General features: G+C 40.6%; 2 protein-coding genes across 2 annotated transcripts; both read left to right on the top strand.

Moving 5' to 3' along the window:
- Positions 1 to 1,843: 1,843 nt before the first annotated feature.
- Positions 1,844 to 6,380, top strand: asf1bb (anti-silencing function 1Bb histone chaperone). The gene is made up of 4 exons (XM_068592549.1): positions 1,844 to 2,180; positions 3,712 to 3,827; positions 4,044 to 4,220; positions 5,252 to 6,380. Exons 1-4 carry the CDS (start codon positions 2,072 to 2,074, stop codon positions 5,447 to 5,449), a joined length of 600 nt encoding a protein of 199 aa, XP_068448650.1. The 5' UTR covers positions 1,844 to 2,071; the 3' UTR covers positions 5,450 to 6,380.
- A 1,895-nt stretch (positions 6,381 to 8,275) lies between these two features.
- Positions 8,276 to 21,405, top strand: prkacab (protein kinase, cAMP-dependent, catalytic, alpha, genome duplicate b). The gene is made up of 11 exons (XM_068592548.1): positions 8,276 to 8,677; positions 9,640 to 9,701; positions 10,715 to 10,843; positions 12,111 to 12,209; positions 13,569 to 13,651; positions 13,874 to 14,000; positions 14,774 to 14,869; positions 16,557 to 16,679; positions 17,359 to 17,418; positions 17,503 to 17,607; positions 17,698 to 21,405. Exons 1-11 carry the CDS (start codon positions 8,632 to 8,634, stop codon positions 17,821 to 17,823), a joined length of 1,056 nt encoding a protein of 351 aa, XP_068448649.1. The 5' UTR covers positions 8,276 to 8,631; the 3' UTR covers positions 17,824 to 21,405.
- Positions 21,406 to 21,981: the final 576 nt, after the last annotated feature.

Below are 21,981 nucleotides of genomic sequence, written 5' to 3'. Positions count from 1 at the left end.
GGTCACAGAGGTGATGCATAGAAATTTAAACAATGAAGAATGACATATATACAACAGCTCATATAGATTAATTATTAAGAACTGGAGCAGTAATAAAGCTGCCATTTTCATCACACCACACTACAAATACAACTTAACAGATCAAATACAACTTAATACATCAAATACAACTTAATACATCAAATACAACTTAACACATCAAATACAACTTAATACATCAAATACAACTAAACACCTCAAATACAACCTAATACATCAAATACTGGCAAAAAATTGCCAGTAAACGAATATATATAAAATTGCTGGCAAACGGCTGCCCTCTGCACAACACATTAAAAAAAAAAAAAAAAACAGTTCTTCATCATGCTCCCACAGTCTGTCATTTTTTCTTCTCTTTTCTGCAAAAACATTAAGCTGATGTGACATATGAGATCTAAGTGCATTTTAGCAGTGACTAACGTTAGCTAACTAGCTAGCTCCCTTAGCGAACTGCCTTATACACTTATCTAGATTGAATCCCGATGGTTTTCTTATTATATACTTCTGATTATTAATAAAACAACCGATACTGCATTAGTTTGCACAAGACAGTAACCAACTTTTAGTCACACACTTCACCAGAACATTTCCTCTCTTTCCGTTTTTCCCTTCACAATAAAAGCCCCAGGAACATACACCGGGCCGGAACACTGCTTCCTAGAGAGCTGTTTAAGTAATTAATATAATAGCTTATGTAATAGTATATCCACGTGTAAAGAGAGAGTATTCTGTCCCGTCGTTTGAAGCCACCCACTCAGCTTCAGAATTGGTCTCTCATTGTTTACCAGTCCACGTTTTAATTTTTGAGAAATGTTCAGTTTGGATATCTTCCATTTCTGTGGTCAAAGCTACATATAAGAAGAGGAACGACAGAACAAGCATGAAGCTCTCCCTTCATGATGGTAGAGGTAGTGTTTTCCTCTCCTCTGCGGTTTTGTCAGGTCAGCAAGACTAAATAGGCTCTACACGTGAAATACACTTCCTATTATATATATATATCAAAAGGACGTATAATAAAAGTGTCTACAAATGTTACAGTGGTGACCAAGAATGAGAAACGCAAAAGGCTCAACCCAGTTTGAGAGGGATTGTGCAATCTAAGGTGAAGCATGGAGGCCAAAAATCTACCGGTGTGAAACAAATAAAAGCAGCCGTCTGAACATGCAGCACAATAACACACTTTTATAGATTGTTTAGTTATCTTCAAAGCAAGCATTGACCCGAGGAAGTGGAGGTCAGAATAATGTGGAGGCTTAAAGCAAATGGAAAGCTTGGTTATTAACAAAACAAAATAAATCTTGTCTTTTGCATCCATACACAAAAAGAATACCATTGTGATTTACGATGTTGCTATTGAGCCTACGTTTTAACTTTGAAAAGAGCCAGGCTAACCTTTTCTAAATATTTTAAAAGACATAGCAATTACAGGAACAAAGGAACATCTTCAAATTGCTTGATTTGTCCAAATACTATATACACAGAGGAAATGCTGGCAATAATGTTTGCACTACAGTCGATAGAAGACACAAGACCACCACAAAAGAGTCATTCAGACAGTAGATCAGACATCCTCATTAAAATGCAGCAAATTTGTTTTATTTTTTATTTTGTTTTGTGGTTGATGTAAGGCGTTATTTTATTGAGGTAGAGTTATTTTCTTGATGCGGCAAGTGATAGACATCTTGATCCACACTTTATACCAATTGGTGGCGGTAATGCACCAAACAGTTGTTTGCCAACCGCCAATGAACCTCAAAGGAGAAGAAGAAAAAGAAGAAGAAGAAGAAGAAGAAGAAGATGAAGAGTGACGTACTTCCGGTAGCGCAGCCATCAGGTAATGTTGGTGTTTTCGGAGAAGAAAAGAATCAGACTTTTAACTGACATCCTCGAGGACAGGCAACGTCAAAGCCTTGGAGATCAGCCAACCCGGTAACACGGCGACATTAAAACAGGCAGTGACTCTTTAAACTTTGTTCAAGTAAGAGAAGAGCAAATCAGTTTTCCAGGTCGAGGTGCCTTCGAAGATACCGTTATGGCCAAGGTACAAGTGTTAAATGTTGCTGTGCTGGACAACCCGAGCCCGTTTGGAAATCCCTTTCAGTTTGAAATAACGTTTGAATGCATGGAGGATTTGCCGGAAGGTGGGTATAGTTTTCAGCTAACGTGAACGTGTAATGCCAGTTACACTATTCTTTGTTGTATGCTAGCTTTGGGTACGAGCTACCTTTCTTCATTCTGTCTCAGTGGTAACTTGTACTTTAGGGAGGGCAGATAGGGTGCGTCGTCAGTATATGACGAGCATGCTGTTTTGATCGACGGAATACCAATATATATTAGCCGTCTTTGATGCTGGATAGGGCTTTTTCATTTGACAAGTTGTTGAAAATTGGCGCTGGCGCGTTTATGGTCAGCACCCCGCCTCCTGCCTGCACTGATTGGTCCATGGACGTTCTGTCGAGTTTTTTTCCGTGAAGCTAATTGGTTGATCACGTTACGTTACTGTAGCAACGGACAAGCTTAACGAGTTGCCGCGAACCGCGGGCAGATACTACAGGATAGAAGTAGCATGTATCGACTACTGGGAATACATATAACTTAACCTTTGCTGTCATTAACTGTGGAGCTGTATACCAATAATATATGCAATGGTGCCCTATGTAACTTTATTAATATAATATGTAATGGTGCCCTGTGTGACCAAATTAATAACATGTAATTATGTACCTAAATACACTGTCGGGAACGTTAAAGACGCTACTTATTATTGTGGTCATTAGGGATTTAAGACCAAATAAAATCGCATGTATGGATGCACTGATGACATTTTGCATACTGTCATTATCGACTCATTTAACAAAATAAGTGCATTATTATTATTACTGTTTATATGTTGCCGTCAGTGACATTGGAATTTCTATGATCAGATTTTTGAGGTAATGTGAATTGATAGGCCATGAAATTACGACTTCAAATTTTATAATTTGAGTAAGACAGGTAGAGGAAGCTGCTTTGTTGTTGCATTTGAACAAAAACGTATATTGGATTTGTAATTGGTACAATGGCAATTTTATTTCATAAATATTTTATATTCTTATCAAAGTGAACTGGTGTACAAGCTGTTATTGTGCATACTAGCACTACCTGCATTGGGTGACTTGTGGGTCATGCAGCAGCTGCCTAAGTAGCATCCACATCCTCTTCTTTTGTTGTTAAGTAATAAAAATAGCACCTGTTAAGTAATAAAGTACTTAAGGCAACAGGTTCCATATGTTAATTGCACGATATACAAATCTGTATGTCTTGTGGCCACGCTGATCTAGTATTTCTTTTGTCACTTCTACAGGCTCCTTGCGACTCTGTATAAGTGCCTCTTCTTGCAAGAATACATTATTTCATAGACTAGTTCAGTTTTACGATATTCACATCAGCCAGTACACGTAGGGAAATAGAAGATACCAATATCAGCTGACAAGGTTGTTCTGTGGTAGATCATTTAAAAAAAAAATCTGGGTGACTCAAAATGTCTCAGTTTTCTGCTTTTCACATATGTATAAAAGCTGCTGGCTTGTTTGGAGACGTCCAAGCACAATAATCAACATCAATAGTGTGTAACTCCTATTCCTTACAAACAGAAATACATGGTAAGTCTCTCTGTTGTGTGTGTGATATCAGATCTGGAGTGGAAGATCATCTATGTGGGTTCAGCTGAGAGCGAGGAATATGACCAGGTTCTGGACTCTGTTCTAGTTGGCCCGGTACCGGCTGGCAGACACATGTTTGTGTTTCAGGTCAGTAAGCTGTGGTCACGTGTTACCACTCATCTTATACAGCTTGACCACAGAAGCCATTGAATACTTGGACTGAAAAATAAACCGGGGTATAATTGTAATTTCCCTTGTTACATTAGTCCTTTTATTTTTTTCTGATGCTGCATTAGTAACATGATTACTGTCGTTTACTTTGAACTGATTTCTTCCTCGTTGGGTTTCCGTCTGCCCCCTCAGGCTGATGCTCCTAACACAGGCCTGATTCCAGAGAGTGACGCTGTAGGAGTGACTGTAGTCCTTATAACCTGCACCTACCGTGGACAGGAGTTCATCCGCATTGGTTATTATGTCAACAATGAATACACAGACCCTGAACTACGGGAAAACCCACCCCTCAAACCAGACTACACTCAGGTAACACACACTCAGAGCAGCCTGTCATTGAGTTCTGTCACGAGTAGTAGCATAATAATACATTTTATTTGTGTAGTGCTTTTGTTTTCATTATTCTGTCCTCGACAGAAAAATATTCTTATACTAACACAATTTTATTCACTCATAAATAGGTTTATTTTATTAACAGATCTAAAAAGAATCATACTTATTGAAAATAAGTCATTCAGCATGCAAAAAAGAAAATTAAAAAAATGAATTAACTAATAAGCTAATCAACTGGCAGCCCTACAATAGTGCCTTGAGTTTATTTATTTTTAATTTTACTGGTCTGAATTCCAACGGCTAAGCATTTATTGTATTCCTTAATTTATTTTTTAACATTTTTAGAAATTAAAGCAAAGCTTTAGCTACATGTATTTGTGCTGATATGGTACAGTGGTACAGTATGGTACTGCTTGTAAAACGAAAAGTCTGTTGAAACGTGCACTATTTTCTACTACCATCAGGTGATCTAAAATATAAGTTACAGGCAACAATATCATTAAGAAAGTGTGTGTATATATATATATGTATTTATTTATTTTCAATGTTTCTCAAACAAAATAATAGAGATACACCAATGTTTACAATAACAATTTGGCAGATAGCTGATACCAACGTTCAACCGATTAATCAGTGCGTCCCTACAAAATAGCAATTTGAAGATGACTCCATGTCATATAACATGGATCCACTTAACTTTTGAATAAACGGTGGTATAATGTCTTCTGATGCTGTGCAGAAGCTTTTTATAAATCTGAGAAAATAATCCAAAGGATGCCATCGAGGTTATCTCGAGTTGAGAGACGACATCTTCTTTTCTGGAAAGCCTGCATCAGAACAAGAGGCATACAGTTTGTCAGACAAGGGTGTTTACCAGGCACGGCGGGCCTAATCAAAATATGCTGTTTAGTTACATTCAGGAAAGGTTTGGTAAAACTAAAAGTCAGGACATCTCTACCACAAACGGGATGTTTTACATTTCACAAATGAGACTTTTATTCTTTTAGCTCCTGAGGAATATTTTGGCCTCCAACCCCCGTGTCACCCGCTTCCATATCAACTGGGAGGGCTCGGCAGACAAGATGGAGGACTGCGAGAACGTCGACCCGTCCCCCAACATCAGCGGCATGCTCCCTCCGTCCTGTATACCAGGAAAGATGCCACCTCTTGGACTGATGCCAGACAACTCCATGGACTGCATGTAAAAATCATCAGATTAAGATAATGGACAAGAGGTTCTTCTTATCTGTACACTCATCCACATTGCAAACACACATTTGGACAAGAAGGCCAAGGATGCATCAAGGACATTATTTTTATACAGCATACGCAAATGAATGAAGCTGGCATTGTTACAAACTGATTTTGTCTCTTGTGCTCTCTTTCACCACATACAGGCGTGCACAACCATCTTTGCCTTATTTTACTATATCTCTGTTTTAGACAATGTCAAAACTGAGCTAATGAAAGTTTTTAGTTATGAGGGTGGGGAGATTTTAAGAAGGCCATATCCTCATGGGCCTGAGATTTGCAAGTCATACACATTCACTGATGTTCACCTGTTTGGGACCCGTACTGTGCTGTTCATTGTGTCCTCTTGAGCACGGATCAAAGATATGGGCAGTGCTTTGTATGGAGCACTTGCTGTTTATAGTAAAGCATTTCATTTTTGTGAAAGTTTGTCTCATGTAAATGTGTAGCATCTCGAGTAGGAGTACCTGTGGGCAGAAATCTTGGGTTTAAAATGTGGGTCATGTTCAAGAGCCTGTGGCAAGAACTAGCTGTATTTACTGTTGGCTAGATGGCTTATGTGAAGTACAACCTAGAGTTTACTAGTCATACCCTTAAGTTAACCTGATAACTCTTCAAACAGGCCCCAGTTCAGTTATGGTTAAACATGTGACATTAAATGTCTGTCTCTGATGATGCACAAAACATGTAGGAAAACACATGGTTTCTCGATTGCAGTCAAGTTGTTAAGATGGTTTAGGCTCCCTGTAAATAATGTTTTTTCAGCGCTTATGTTGTCTTCCAGATGAGAAGGCACATTTTCTTTTTCTACTTGCTACATATTCCCTCCCTCAGTATTTGTAACAATGGAGGTTCTGGTGGGCTTAATAAAGTTTGTTTCGTGGACCTTAGTGCTACTTTCTGGTAATCACCATATCTTAATTACACCGCTGCGTTCCTCCTTGACCAGTGAGGAAGGAAGAGCACAAGCGAGACTGAGTGTGTTGGCCCACTCTTTCCCCTCCCTTCCCCTGGCTTCTTTCTTTTTTAGAATTTCATTCATAAAATGCAGCAGCCTCACGCCACCATTTTCACTCTAGCCTCATGTTGCTTGGCAACTGTAGCACAAAAGGGAGAGGGATGAGGGGAGGGGGGGGGGCTGTCTGCTCTCACCCATTTTATTGCTTCATTGAAGGGACCGACTCCTCCATCCTTCCGTCTGTTACCTCTGTCTGCTTTGTGCACGTCTACACTGTTTAACTGCACTTTTACCAGCTGCAACGTTAAAGTGGTGTGCACATTCAAGCTCATCAATAATCTTAATCCAATGTTGTTTTTCCTGGGATAGGCCATTCTGCACAATAATACACCTTTTACTTTTGGTACTTTACATATTTGAATTTAATGCAAGTGGCTGTCCTTTACCTTGTATACACTTTTCTTATATATTTAAGACTTTTTACTTGTACAATTAATTGACAATAAAAACAAGTTGGCAGTCGCAGACTAGTTTTGAAAACCAGATGTGCCAGATATATTACTCTAACCTGACAGAGCCCAGGTAAATCCATATATATCAAGCATGCGCTTATAATTGGCCAATGCCTTTATTCTAATCATCAGAAAGCTCTTCGATGTTACATAAATATAGGGCTCACATGTTGTGCTCCAATAAATAACGAAGTAAATGGTTAGAGGCCTAATGGTATCCGACCTCGCAGGGATCTCCCACTTATACCTTGGGTGTTTGTTTGTGGGCCTGGAGTCCTTTAACGTTCTAATTTTGTTTGTTTGTTACGTTCTGACAGCAACACAAGCTAAAATTATTACTGGAATAAGATATTCAAATGCAAATCTATGTGAAATTATGCCTTTTGAGGATCCTAATAATAAGGACTCTGGGGCATCTGCTCCACTTGCCCTGTAGGTACAACAGGTGTGGAGTGACAGAGATGCTGACTGTAAAGGTTGGTGAGACACCGATAGTATGCAGCTCTGCGTGTTTTCATTAAACACTGATAGTAATACAAATATATTTATATTTCTCGTGATTCATTTCTCACTAGATACTCCTCCCTTCATGCACGGCCGTCTGCGATCTGTTTAGAAGTCTTGCCAACCAGACCGCGCCGCGCGTGCGTTAAATTCTGACCAACATTTCTAAAAATAGCTCGCGGTTGACGTCACTTAGCCAAACGTGTATCAGTCGCTTAGCGGCGGGGGGTGATAGAGCGCGGGAGGGAGGTTTTTTCTTTTGGAGGCAGGGAGCCATTCCTTACGGCCAATAGATACTCTCGCATTCACCAAGATTCCCACGGTTCGGCCGAGACAAGCCAATGGAGGAGAGCGACCGGAGAAAGTGGGCGCGGACGTCGTCGAGAGGAAAATAATCGTTGACGTTCCCGTCGCTGTCTATTTGTAGGGTGGCGGTACGTTGACGTTGTTGATGGATTAAAAAACCAATCAGAGCGCTCTGTGGGACGGCATCGTGGATTGGTGGCCAATCCGTAGCCGAGCTCCAGCTGTCAATCAAGCCGGTTCTGGCGTGTGGGCGGGATGTTCTCTCGGCTGTAGTTCCGTCATCTCGCCCGTCTCCGAGGCTACAGGGGGCCAATGTTGATTTGGGCAAATTTGCGTCGTTGTCGGACCCAGCCGAGGATTATTTTTTTTAATCTGGGTTCGGTGGCGAATAGATGCAGTCTTTTGATTGCTAATTTTGCATCCCCGCCGTCGGTATAGCTGGGTTTTTTTTGGGGTGTGTGGGGGGGGTGGGGGTTGGGGGAGAGGTGGGGAGCCAGGGGGGCCTCGCTCGGAGGGGGCTGCAAGGAGGGACAGGAGAAGACTGGATCCTCCGTGTTCAGGCCAACTGCGCCGAGGTCGGCCTGGCAGTCCAGTAAAGCCCCAGCGACCGAGACACCAGAACGACAGCTCCCCGTGGATTTAATCTCGGTACCGTCCGCCGGTGGAGTGAGTGAGCCCGCTCCGCCAGACCGTCTCGCGCACCAGCAGCTGTCAGGCTATTAACGACCAAGGACCTTGCTTGGTAACGGTTACATCTGGATTTCGGAAGCACCACTCGGACTTAATCGAGTTACCGGCTTGACACGGCTGCAGGGCGGCCACAAAGCCACGGATCGCCCGTTGACAAAGTGTCATCATGGGCAACGCGCCCACGGCCAGGAAGGGCAACGAGATGGAAAGCGGTGGGTACCATCGCCAGTATTGTTACACATCACTCTATCGGCAGCAACACCTGCTCAGTCGCAGCCTCATGAAATGATCAGAGACGATGTGACACAACAGGCTGTGATAGCTTCACATAACAAGCCGCACACTGTTAATTAGAGGCCTATTCTTGCTTCCCCATTCATTAAGATCCACGAGCACGTCCATGACAAGTCCTCGGTAAACGAATGCAAGCTCCCAAGATCATGAATTTCATACATTTTAAATTCAGGAGCAGTGTGTTTACATGGAGATTAAAAAAAAAAGGGGGATCTCTCCTCAGACGGACTGTTCAGTTGTGGACTCTTTGCTTTGCTTTCATGTTTTCACATGAGCTGCTCAACGTCCAATAGCGATTGTAAACTGCGAGCATTTTGTAATATCTATTGTCCTGAAATATTGCCATTATCACAACACACTAAGTGTCAGATATTTCCCAAACACTCGAGGCCTGTTGCTCCACTCCTTTGGAAAGAGATGCTGATTAAACTGTGTGTGGGTGAGCTGAATCTAATTAACGTGAACCCATTGGCTGAGCTGATGTAAAGTTGCTGTTGTGCACACGGATGATAGTACGCTAACGTCGGAGGCCACTGGACTGGTGTTTTTATCGGAGTGATTATTTCCTGGGGCTTTTCTATTTACCATTACTTTTTTGTTGGTATTATGCATTGGTATTAAAACCGTGTTCCATCAACCTATCACTTATCATCTATGTTTAACAAACATCTTCAAAATGCTCACAGGGATGACAAATCTCTATCCTTGATCCCATAAAATCTGTCTCTTGTGAGTGCCCCAACTTCACGGAAGAAATAAAGCGTTGGTTAACATTGAGGCTTTGCATTATATATTTCCTCCATCAGGTCTTCCCGTTCTTCCAATGTCAGTTTAATCTCACACACCACTAAAGCTTTTCTTGTGATCTTTTCGTCCACAGTCAAGGAGTTCCTTGCAAAAGCCAAAGAGGACTTTCTAAAGAAGTGGGAAACCCCTGCACAGGTTAGTGTTTGGATGTGTGTGTGACGTTCATCTAACACAACAGGAATGCGAATGTGTTCTGCATGCGCTTGGATACATACAAACGTGTACTGTACATTCATTCCTACGCTACGTCACAAATATCAAATATATGTCTGGTGTTTCTCGACTATTCCTCCTGAAATGTACTTGTTTGTTTTACATATGCATTCGTGAACCCCAAATTGTTTTTTTGTTGTTGTTCTGCCAGCTACCACTGTACATTTTCATATATTTGGACAGTGAAATATGTTGTGTGATGATTCTGTTTGATCATTTATTGTTTTTATGTTATCATCATATTGTCTTTTCTTAAATTCCTGTTCTCCAAGTTACTATGATGTTTCTTTTTACGGGTGTGAAGCATTTTGCATTGGACATTATAATGATTTTAGGTATAAACCTTTAAAAGAATATATTATTTGTTTTTGCATTAGGGTATTTATTTCAACCGTATTATCTAGCCCTTGAAATAGGATTTTTCAAAAAGTTGCAACAAAGCTTTAAGATATATTTTACATACACAGATTATAATATTTGATACACATAAGTTTCTCAAAAATGTTCTTTACATACTTCCCTTTCTCTCTGATGCAGATAGGTACAAAAAATACACTTGACATGAGACGGTATGACAGGTTTTTTCTTTTTATAAACTTCATGTCGATGATCTCATTCAGGATATATTTTACAAATTCACATAGAGTAATAGGTTTGAATATGACTGGGATCTATATACATATTATGTGCATTTTATCCACAATACATCCACTATAATATCTATTACCACATAATATCATAAACCATGTATATACCATGTTTGATATCCATTATATAATCCGGGGTTGTACTAAGAACATAACTTGGGCATTTGCTTGCCTGTTCAAAAACATAAATAATACCGAACAGATAGTAATGTGACGGCCGCCTTATAAAAACTCACTGTTTCATTTTCCCCAAAATCAACTTCCCCTTTTTGTTTTTTTTCTGTTCAGAACACCTCTGGCCTGGACCAGTTTGAGAGGTTGAAAACCCTGGGCACGGGCTCATTTGGCCGTGTGATGCTTGTGAAGCACAAAGAAACGGGACAGCATTATGCCATGAAGATCCTCAACAAGCAGAAGGTCAGTCTGGGTCAGGAGGGCCTCGTGGGATTGAGGTTGTTCGAACGTAACTCTCATTTAAGGACACCTGCAGGGTGGTCACTGAAAATATATGTGAATGTTATTGATACGAAAACATTTACTTGCAAGGTGCTTTATGTGCTGGTGCAAAGATGCAGGGACTCAAACTCAGGCGCAGACCTTTTCCTCCATTGAGCCTCTTTGAACAAGCTTGTGCGGAAGCAGACATCGGCCCAAGTGGCAGGGCTGAGGGGTTCAAGAAGTCATTTTTGTTACCAATTTAGAATAATTTGTGCCTGCTTCTCTGCTCGCACCGATCATCTCTTATGACTAATATTTATAGAAATAATATTTGCATATTTCAATGGCTAATCCAGTGGATTTAACACCTGAAAAATCAAGGTCCTTTATCACATTGATGCACAAATGGTCAATACATTTTAAATGCAAAATTCAGAATTTGTTAATGTTGTCTGTGTATCCACTATGTGCTGGCAACCTGGCAAACCACCTGACTAAATATATGAAAGGGGAGACTGTGACCCTATTGTCTGTTGGATAAAAGCATCTATGGTGATTTGCCAATTTTATAACATCTGCTTAGATAATAAACCTCCTACTCATAATATATTCATCCTATTCAGGCCCGGTTTCCAGCTCGTGCCGCTTTGCACCATACTGACTGTGTGTCTGTGTGTCGTATTCCCAAAAGTGGAAAAGAATTGTTTGCAAAGTATTAGCTTGTATTTTTTTTTTTTTGTTGTTGTTGCCAATTTCACACGAATACATCTTTAAACATTGTACCAAAATATTGTTTCTATCAGTATAGGTCAGACTTCTGGTTTATGAAGTTACCTCAGAAGCAGTTGTGTGTTGAATAAGTACTCCCATGTGATCATAAGCGAAAACAAAAACAAACAAAATAGATAGATGCACTTTAAATGTAGACGCTTGCGGATATTGGTCGAGCCTGAAGGAGGCAGGCTGTTTCAGAGCCGCTGCTGTCATAAAATTGGAGGAAAACTAAGGTATTGATACTTGAGTAAATATTGATGATGGTGTGAAAAAACATCACTAGCAGGTACCTTTAACAAAATGACCAAAAAAAGTAATCATATCTCATAATGAGACTAATATCATATACATAAATTGTATTATTTATTTATTTATTTTTTCATCAGGAAGAGAAATGAATGGGGTGCCTAAGTAGCTATATAAACACACTCAATATAAACTGTCCTTGTCCCTCTTTTTTTTTGCCTTTCAGGTGGTGAAGCTCAAGCAAATAGAGCACACTCTGAATGAGAAGAGGATTCTTCAGGCTGTCAGCTTTCCTTTTCTGGTTCGGTTAGAGTACTCGTTCAAGGTAGGGACAATTTTAGATGGTGTGTGTTTGTGTTGCAATGTGTTGATGATGAGTGACTGAATATATTTCCCTTCTTTCCACTCATCTGCTTTGCCCCAATTCCTCATTCAAGCTTTTAAGTTGCTATTTGTCCATAAAAAAAATCACAATTGACATGTAAAGTGAACAGTTTGTTTATCATGAGTCTGCAGAAACATGTACTACTGGCCTGGTATTTAAAAACTGGCTGCTTATGACTTTATGTGTGTATTTTTATGTCAATGTTACTATTTGCATTTACTTTTAGGTAATGTTGTATATTACTAACTATTTAAACTAATGGCCAAAGCATTACATTTGAAGTTTATTTTATTTATAACAAATTAAATACTTTAAAAAAATATATATTTTAATTTGTAAAATAATAACCATAACTGAGAAAATTGTATCAAAATGGGAGTGAATATGTTTCTGTATCATGATTTTGTCATATTTAACATGTACTAACTTCGTTCCAGTTTACAGTAGTTCTGTATAATGCGTATAGCACCCATTTGATGCAATTTTAACATTCCCGATGAATTATTTCACTTTCAATCAAAATTGTATCTTAATTTCTTCTGGTTAAAGACCTCATCGAAGTATTTCTAATGATCCGTGTGATCACAAAACTATGTATACCTGGAATTAGTTCAAAAAAAAAAAAAGAAGCTCTAAGTCGTGTGAACTTGTACGCCCAGATGCAATGATCTGTTGACTTACAATCTCATCCACATCATCATTTCCATTGCCATTGCCAATTCATCTCATCAGCTGTTTGCTATCTGCAAATGTGGAGTGAATTGAGCCACACATTCTTTAACATTTTCACACCCCAGCTTTGTCGGGGGCAGGTTGTACTCGTACAGACTAACCCGGCTGATGGCCATACTCCAATTAAAGCCTTATTCAGGTTAAGCTTTGAATAAACCTATTAACAGAATTTTCCTGTCCACGTGTCTCGACCTTCACACTCATGGAGGAGTCAACAACAAACGCATATTAACTCAGCTTAGTTAGGGTTGTTTGACAGGAAGTTGTATTTGCAGCCGTCAACCGAGAAACGGGTGAAGAGTTAAATCCTCCTTGATAATGTAAAGCTAGTGTTACAGTACTTGTCTCTGTTAAAGGGTGCAAAACAACTTCAATAAATGTATGATAGACACAGTTACAGACACTTTTTTATGGTAATACCTGAAAGAAACAACAGTGAATTTATATCTATCCTCCCTCAAAATTATAGTCTCCACGTCATCCAGTTGTCCATCCTGTGTGTGTTTGTGTATGTTATGTGTCGGTATGTGAGTGTCACTAACAGGTCCCCTGTCTTTTCTTCTTCAGGACAACACTAACCTCTACATGGTGATGGAGTATGTACCCGGTGGAGAGATGTTCTCCCATCTACGGAGAATTGGCAGATTTAGGTTAGTGTTTATAGGCACACGCAGAGGTAACTTATGGCGTTCTGGACTCCCAATTCGTTGCTGTTCTCTATTTTATTCTCTTGTAGTCTATTTTATTCTACTCTTTACAGCTCTGTTCTCGTCAGGCCTCTTTTAGCTCGACTTTGTTTTATTTAGCTACGTTCCCCGCTGTTCTGTTCTGAACACTCCACTAAACTGCCTTGTGTTTGTGTTTGTGTACAGTGAGCCTCACGCTCGGTTCTACGCTGCTCAGATCGTTCTCACCTTTGAGTATCTTCACGCTTTGGACCTGATCTACAGAGACCTGAAACCTGAAAACCTGCTCATAGACCAACAGGGCTACATACAAGTAACTAACACCTGATGCAGTGATATACACTAATCATGATCATAACGGACTTGTGAATTTCTGCATGTATTCATATGATTTGTCTGCCTATATTAGTCATTAAAGGTCAGTGGGAGTTTACATCCGATGCTAAGCAAAGTTGGTCCCTCTTGTGTCTCAGTGGCTGTTGAGATTTCTGGCTTTCTAAACACGCAGACGGGTCCAGCTTTTTGTGTTTTCTGTGCGTTCTCACCACTCAGATTTTCAGCCTAGAGCCTAATCCCTCTGGATTTCCCGACCGGGCACAGTACCATGATTTAGTTTGTCTAAAACCTCAGTAAACACCTGTGCAGTATTTAAGAGGTGGAGGGGTGATATTTCTTACCCAATAATTGATGAATTGTTTAATCTTTAAATGATCAACAACTTCCTGGAGCCCAACGGGATGTCATCACACCATCTGTCTTGTGTGACCAAAGCCAGATAATTAGTTTACAATGCAAGACTAAGAGAAGCAGCACATTCTCATGTTTGAGAATCTGTTAACATGAGGGGAGTGCATTTTGCAATAATCTGTGTTTACTGAGTAATGTGCTGGCAGTCGGTCGCGTAACACAGATGCTGCTGCCCTCTAGTGGTGAACAGTCCCATCGCTGCTCCAAGATCCTTGCCTCACTTCATCTCTTTGCTTCCATCTATCACCTGGCTCTCCCTCCTTCTGCCTTTCATGGGCTAAATCTCAGCCCGGCAATGTTCTCATTGATTGTCAACATTCTTTTCATTTCCTCTCTCAGGTGACAGATTTTGGCTTTGCCAAACGCGTAAAGGGCCGGACCTGGACACTGTGTGGCACCCCAGAATATCTGGCCCCAGAGATTATTCTCAGCAAGGTGAGCCATCATTGTTCCTTGTTTAGTCTTGCGAACTGTCACCTGTGTTTCCTTTCAAAACAAGATATTCTGCATTTGAACAAACAATGATACTAACTTGTTTCATCGAGTTAGAAACACATTACAACACTTTCCTAACAGGATAGTTGTTCATTTGAGTTGGCAGAGTTATAACACATGGTTGCTGGTGTTCATGCTCCTACCAGCCAGAGGCAATGCATCTCGGGGTGTTGATGTTGGTCACCTGGGTTTTTTAAACCAGCAGTCCTCAACCTTTTTTGCGCCAAAAGTCGTTTTTGTGTAAGACAATATTTTAATGGATCGGCCTTCACAGTGTTGGCGATAAATACGGCATAATAAATATGACATTAAAAAATGATACAACCGGTGTTAAAAACTAATATAAAGCGCATAAATATACAACTCACAATTACACTCACACTTGCTGCCTTGATTTTAATGCAAAACACCGGAAGAGTTGAAACATACGTTTAAGTTACATTTTTGGGGTTTTGTTGATAAGTGACATGTGTCAAGAGGCTCAGACGCACAGATGGATGTATCCGGTCATTTTTCGAAATAAAACATTTTTTCGACCTTGATAATCAATCAACATTTGTTTAACTCATTTTTTCTGTGTGGCCCGGTACCAATGGACCCACGGACCGGTAGTGGGCCGCAGCCCGGTGGTTGGGGACCGCTAGTTTAAGCCTTGCTCGGCCTGTGGGTTTAAGGAGCAGCTATAGAGCACACACAACTCAAATGTTCCTCTTAACAAGATGTAAACAGTTCGGTGTGGCCTGAAACCAGTCACTGTTTTTAACGACTGCATTTGACAGGATATCAGGTGGTGGTGAACAAAGTTTTGCAAACTTTTGACTGGGCACTAGCTAGCCTGCTTACACTGCAGCAGTCAAAGCAAAATCCAGTGTGCTCCTTTTTGATCCGATATTAAATGAGCCATTATCTTTGGAAGAACATGCCAAATGTGTTTTTGTTTAATGCTATGTAAGAGCATTTATTCATAATGCCGACATTCACATTATTAATCAACCTTTAAATGATGCATAGCTTTTTTTCTATTCGGTTTAAACAGTAACTCTGTAGGATTGTTTCAGACTCTTGTGTCTCAAACATTCCCAATAACTCAAAGGGTTGTAAAGTCCCAGTGTCAAAATGTATTGAAAATACTTTCCAAATTCACAACAAGTTCTCACTCACAAAATCTTCTGCTTCATTCAATATTTGATAGTTTAGCCTTTTGAAAACATTTTCATTTTGGTCAAAACAACAAGAGGCACGCACCTGTATTCACGGCGTGGTCAAGCAGCAATCTAACAGTTCCATAAATTAAATTAATATAACTACAATAAATATATTGCATATTTTCTGCCTTACTATTTAAATGTGACGCGTGACAACAAACATCAAGACCTCTTTATTGATAGAGCACTCTGTAAGATGTCCCTGAATGGTTCTCATCTTAAGTATAATATCTACTACTTCATTACCGCCCGCTATATAACCATTCTATCTCTTGCTTCTGAACATCTAAATAAGACATACCTGAGGGAAGAATAAATGAATGGTGAATGAAAGTTAAAAAAATTAAATATTTTCTTGAGTAACCGTCTATAATGCTCTCTTTTTTATCTCCACTTTCCCCCATCCTTGCTTTATCCACCAGGGGTATAACAAGGCCGTAGACTGGTGGGCACTGGGCGTACTTGTCTATGAGATGGCAGCAGGGTACCCGCCTTTCTTTGCTGACCAGCCCATTCAGATCTATGAAAAGATCGTATCAGGGAAGGTGAGTCTGACTCTCTGATTCTCACTTTGTGCTACATTCAGTGTCTGTTTGTAATATAACAGAAGTACCCGCCCCTCATCCACCTCCCTGACTTTGTTCAGATGGTTTTATTTTTAAAAGAGGGGAGTTATATTGTCTGTATACATTTTTGTAACATCTCTCTGTAACATTTTTGTAATAAACAAAAATGTTGGAAATACTCCCCAGAAGCTTTTTTTTTTTTTTTTTTTAATTTTGGGCCAAGTCTACTTCTGTGACGGCAGGTGTTTTGCACTGTACGATAAACACCTCCAATCTCTTTTCTGTCATTATTATATGCTTTTATTTCAGAGACACTTTGTAAATATTCTGTGGCATATCAGTGATGCACAAATGGGGGCGAACACAGATGCACAAAAGCAGCACACACACATAGAGAAAAGATTTATTTTTTACACGGCAACACCATGGGGAGAGGCAGTGATTGCTGTTGTGTGTGTGTTTTTTTAATACTTATAATGCTGTGATGTTTGCTTTCATAGCATTTCCTATGGTAAGGTTTGAGTTTATTGTTCAGCCAATGTGGGATATTGTCATACAAGTCATGACCTCCTGTTGAATAACCTCTTTAGGCCACCACATGAAGGTTAGAGAAGCGGACTTGGACTCATTTGTAACCTCTTCTTGTCTTCTGTCTCAGGTGCGTTTCCCATCTCACTTCAGCTCAGACCTGAAGGACCTCTTGAGGAACCTGTTACAGGTGAACCTGAATCCATTGTGAAGTTCAGGCTACCTTTACTCATGTTCTGAACAAGTGATGAAAACGTGTCGGTATTATCCTCAGGTGGATCTAACAAAACGCTACGGGAACCTCAAGAACGGGGTCAACGACATCAAGGGACACAAATGGTTTGCAACCACTGACTGGATTGCCATTTACCAGAAAAAGGTATGCACGTATGTCAGTGCGCATTGTGTCTATGCTCTGACTTCCCTTCTGTAAAATTCACTCCTCAACTGGTGTTTTAATTGTCTTCAGGTGGAAGCTCCCTTTGTTCCCAAGTTCAAAGGACCAGGCGACACCAGCAACTTTGACGACTACGAGGAGGAGGAGATCCGCGTCTCCTTCAATGAGAAATGTGCCAAGGAGTTTGCTGAGTTCTAGAGTTAGAGAGCGAGAGAGGAAGAAAGAAGGAAGTAGGGAGTGTCAAAGGTAGGCTGGTCAAGTGGGAGACGTAAAGAGAGAGTACTGTCTCCTGTCCAATCACAAGCACCAGCTACAACAGCAGGAGGGGAAATGGGATAGAGGAGGGAAAAAGAGCAAGGAGACTGATAACCAGCAGTGTTGCCTTTTCTGTTGCGTTTCTGTTGTATTTTATTTAAGATTCTGTCTTATTTATGGATCCCTTTATAATGAAGGCGTGCTTCTGATTCAAGGGTGAGGGGAACCCCACTTATTTGAGTTGCCTCGACACATTTTCACCCAAGATCTTCCCTGCTCTTTTATTGTTTCATTCATCAGTGAATCACTTTTAGGCCACATCACAGAGAAATCAGTCGGTCGGTTTTAGTCTGCTGCGGTCGGTTGTTCATCACATGAAGCCTAAAGAGTCGATCAAGCTGAGGTCTCAGTCTGCACAAAGGTTTCTTCAATTTAAAACCAACTACCTTGTGCTCTCTCTCTCTCTCTCTCTCCCTCCTCTTCCTCCTCTCTCTCTCTCTCTCTCTCTCTCTCTCTCTCTCTCTCTCTCTCTCTCTCTCTCTCAAACTCTCTCTCTCTCTCTCTCTCTCTCTCTGGTGAGCAGGAGGAGCGTTTAATTGAACATTTGAATGAATCACACTCATATGCACTTAAATATGTTTTGTCATTTATTCTTTATGTCTTTAAACCTTTGCCGTTTCATATCGTGGACATCAAACCTCGAGTCACCGGCATAATTGGCCAAAATAAAAACATAAAGATGACGCATTGTCTACGCAAAAAACTTAGTGTCAGAAAAAGATGACACTTCAGGAGGAGGAAGTCAGTTAAGTTTACTGTGTAACTCCATCTACACTTCTTATCATTGTTAGCATAGCCAGGCTTTGCACTTCATTTTTAAATGTTACTAGATACTAGCCGCTCCAATTATTTCATCGCACACAGACAAAACAAGGAAATTTGGATAAGGGAACGTAAATATCTCAGTTTCAATAGTGTTGTGAAGGAACACCATCACATAATGGTATCTCAGGTTTGAACATATCACTTAATAAGACATTTTATCAACATTAAGCATTAGAGTTAGCAGGTCAAGAAGATGTGTGACACACTTGCTTATGATATAGATTTGGGAATTTAAAGTTCTGGTTAGCACTAAGAGGAACAAAAGGGAATATTAAGGCTTTTAGTTAGGGTATTCCCCAATTTTCCCTTCCAGAGGATTTAGTTTTGCTAACTCGACAACTATGTTTGGTCTTAAAAGCAGTCGCTGTCTCTGCTCAGAGCTCATTTACTAGTCAAGCTGGTGCATCATTTTGAATCAACCATTCGGCCCTTGCCTACTCCAGTTAGAAGAGACCATCCGAGGCAGACTACCTCAAACTGCTTCTGGCTGGTGGTCACTGGAGCTCTTTGAGCAGTCATTGTAGGATAGTGTGCTTCATGGTCTTTAATAGACACCTGTGTTCATCTTCACAGCACTTTCACTCTGTGTGACAGGTTACCTGTGCCAGTAGCTCTTTTCCCATCTCTGATTTTCCATACACACTTTTTGTTTAATTCTATTTTCCATATGGTGATGATGTAAAGATGACTGCTACTCCATTGAAGAAGTTAGGAAAGGTAGAAGAGTTGAATAGAGGTCGTACTGAAACGGGACACGAATGATCTCAGTGAACAGTATACAAGCTGCCTGTTTTAAAGTGCACGACATATAGCACTTCAGGTGTTCAACGCCTAATTAGCACCTGAGCTATGATGGCAAAGTACTTAAGCAATGCCCAAAATGGTGGTCATTATAGGATTTGGTCATTCAGAATTTATAAATAGTGTCTATTTCAAACATTCAAATGCCTTCTTCATAGCTGTGTATTAATGTGCCACCATAATGAAGATAATCTGTCTTGGTTCAAACAGGCGCTCTGGTTTTTCTCTGATTGCTATAAAATCCAGATATGTTTTATTTGAACGAGTCCTTCCTGTTCAAAAAAAGTTCAGATATGGGGAAATGTACCAAGCTTTTTCCTCAATATTACACATTTGTAATGTGAAAGTGTGTGTGTGTCTGTGTGTGCGCATTTGCACGCGCATGTGTGTCTGTGTGCGTTTGCGCGCGCGCGCGCGTGTGTGTACAAATCAAGCGATACACACGCGATTAAATTTATAGTCTCATCAAATTGAAAATGACCAACCATCAAGAGGAATATTCAAGGCGGGCTAAATGACCTGTTTCAGATCATTTTTAGATCTACGTAGCCCAACGTCCGCAGCAGGATTAACCAGCTAGGGGGCCCTCATTACCCCACCATTCCTTCCTCTGTCTGCACATTATGCACAGTATCACTATGCTGGAATATTACATGGCCCCAGGTTTACAGTGTGCTAATTTGATTCAAACAAATTAATTGAGGAATATGCACCATGTAAGCACAGCATTAGCCAACGTGATGGAGGCCTTAAAGGGCCAGTGATGCAGTATAGCACTTCCATAAAACCCGCAAGAGACTCAAGAGGCCTAATGATTATGCCATGTTCACGTCATATGAGATGAATGGTTTAACAACTTTACAGGTGGAGGAGTAGTCCACATGAAGAGTAAACAGACTTTGGCATGTAAAATCGATTGGATCCAAGACACCTCTCAGACAGGGACTCAAGTTGAACTAAAATCTATCTCAAGTCTCTTCATGGTGTCCATTGATATTGTTCTTACTAAATCCCAAACAAAGTTAATATTAATCAAATTACCACAAACTATTTGCCTCGGTGAGCCTGGGGCTTTGGGGTCAGGTGCCCAGGGCAGTTGCCCTCTTTGCCCGGTTAGTAATCAGCAGTGTCCAGTAACAATGCTTTTGACTGATTGCTTTTCTATCAAAGAGTCACACACACCAAATAGTGAACAAAAGGGTTCACCCCCTCTCCTGAATACCCTTGCTCTTCAAATTCTTCTTTCTCATTGAGAGGCGTACAAACATTTCATTGATCAATCTGAAGTCAAAGTCATATCGGCAGATAGATGGTGGCAAGAGCTACAAGGTACCACTTGTAGTTATAAACTGGCATATTGGACATGATGGACTATTTTTCCGACCTTTTAATATTATTAATATTATTATTATGACATTGTTGTAAACCACTTGTTGAGACTTCACATTTGCTGTGTTTCCTCCAGGTCGAGTTTAATGTTGACTATATCGTCATGGACAAAATTGAAGTTATGATACAATAGTATTCCCTGTCTCCTTAATGTTTTTTTTGCAGTGATACAACTTCCTCTTGATGCAGGCACAATGCTGGTACATACTGTCGCACTTTTTAGGGAAACGAGACCCCGATGTAAACCATGTTAACCCGCGCGCGTGCACACACACACACACACACACACACACACACACACACACACACACACACACACACACACACAGGGAGAGAGACACACTGCAAGGGGAAGCGTCTAAAGTCACGGGAACGGTGACATAAAAACACGAAGTGTAATATTTTGCAACATGAGTATCATTCCAATAAAGTTTTACTTGTAAAATTCGACTGAACTTGTGTGTGTGTGTGTCCCGGATGTGTGTTTATTTGACTGTTGAGCGGCTGTAAGTTTGGTAAAGAGGGAATTGTAGATGATAACATATTTCTAAATGTTGTGTGTGTGTGTGTGTGTGTGTGTGTGTGTGCGCGCGCGCGTGTAAGAGAGAGAGAGCGCGCGCGCGTATGTTGCCTGGAGGTCAAACATCCATCACTGCCGCCTGATGCGGTATGGAGCCGTCACCAACCCATCTGTTGACCGCCCGGCTCAATCTGATTTGTCAAAACGCCTAAAAACACGACACTTAATAACTCGTCTACTGCACGCATTGTGTGGACTGCGTGTCGGTGTTTCTTTGTGTCAAAATCAGACGTTGTCATCTGGGCTGATCCGATCGAGACTGCGAACAAAGAGCACTGGACTAAAAACCAGCCGATTCCACCTTAAAAGTAATTTGCGTCTGTGGCGAAAACCTCGGCGCCATCTTCGGTCCACCTTAAGCGCACCAACGAACGAGGGGCCAACGAACGAAAAAGGTTCCAGTCAGGCTTCCGTCCTCACTCTTCAGCCGGGGATCGCACTCTGGC

This window comes from Clinocottus analis, unplaced genomic scaffold (genome assembly GCF_023055335.1).
Source record: "Clinocottus analis isolate CAN_PGR_092001 unplaced genomic scaffold, fCliAna1.0.p SCAF_27, whole genome shotgun sequence".
Lineage (NCBI taxonomy): Eukaryota > Metazoa > Chordata > Actinopteri > Perciformes > Cottidae > Clinocottus > Clinocottus analis.
This window is presented reverse-complemented; position numbering and strand designations above follow the sequence as displayed.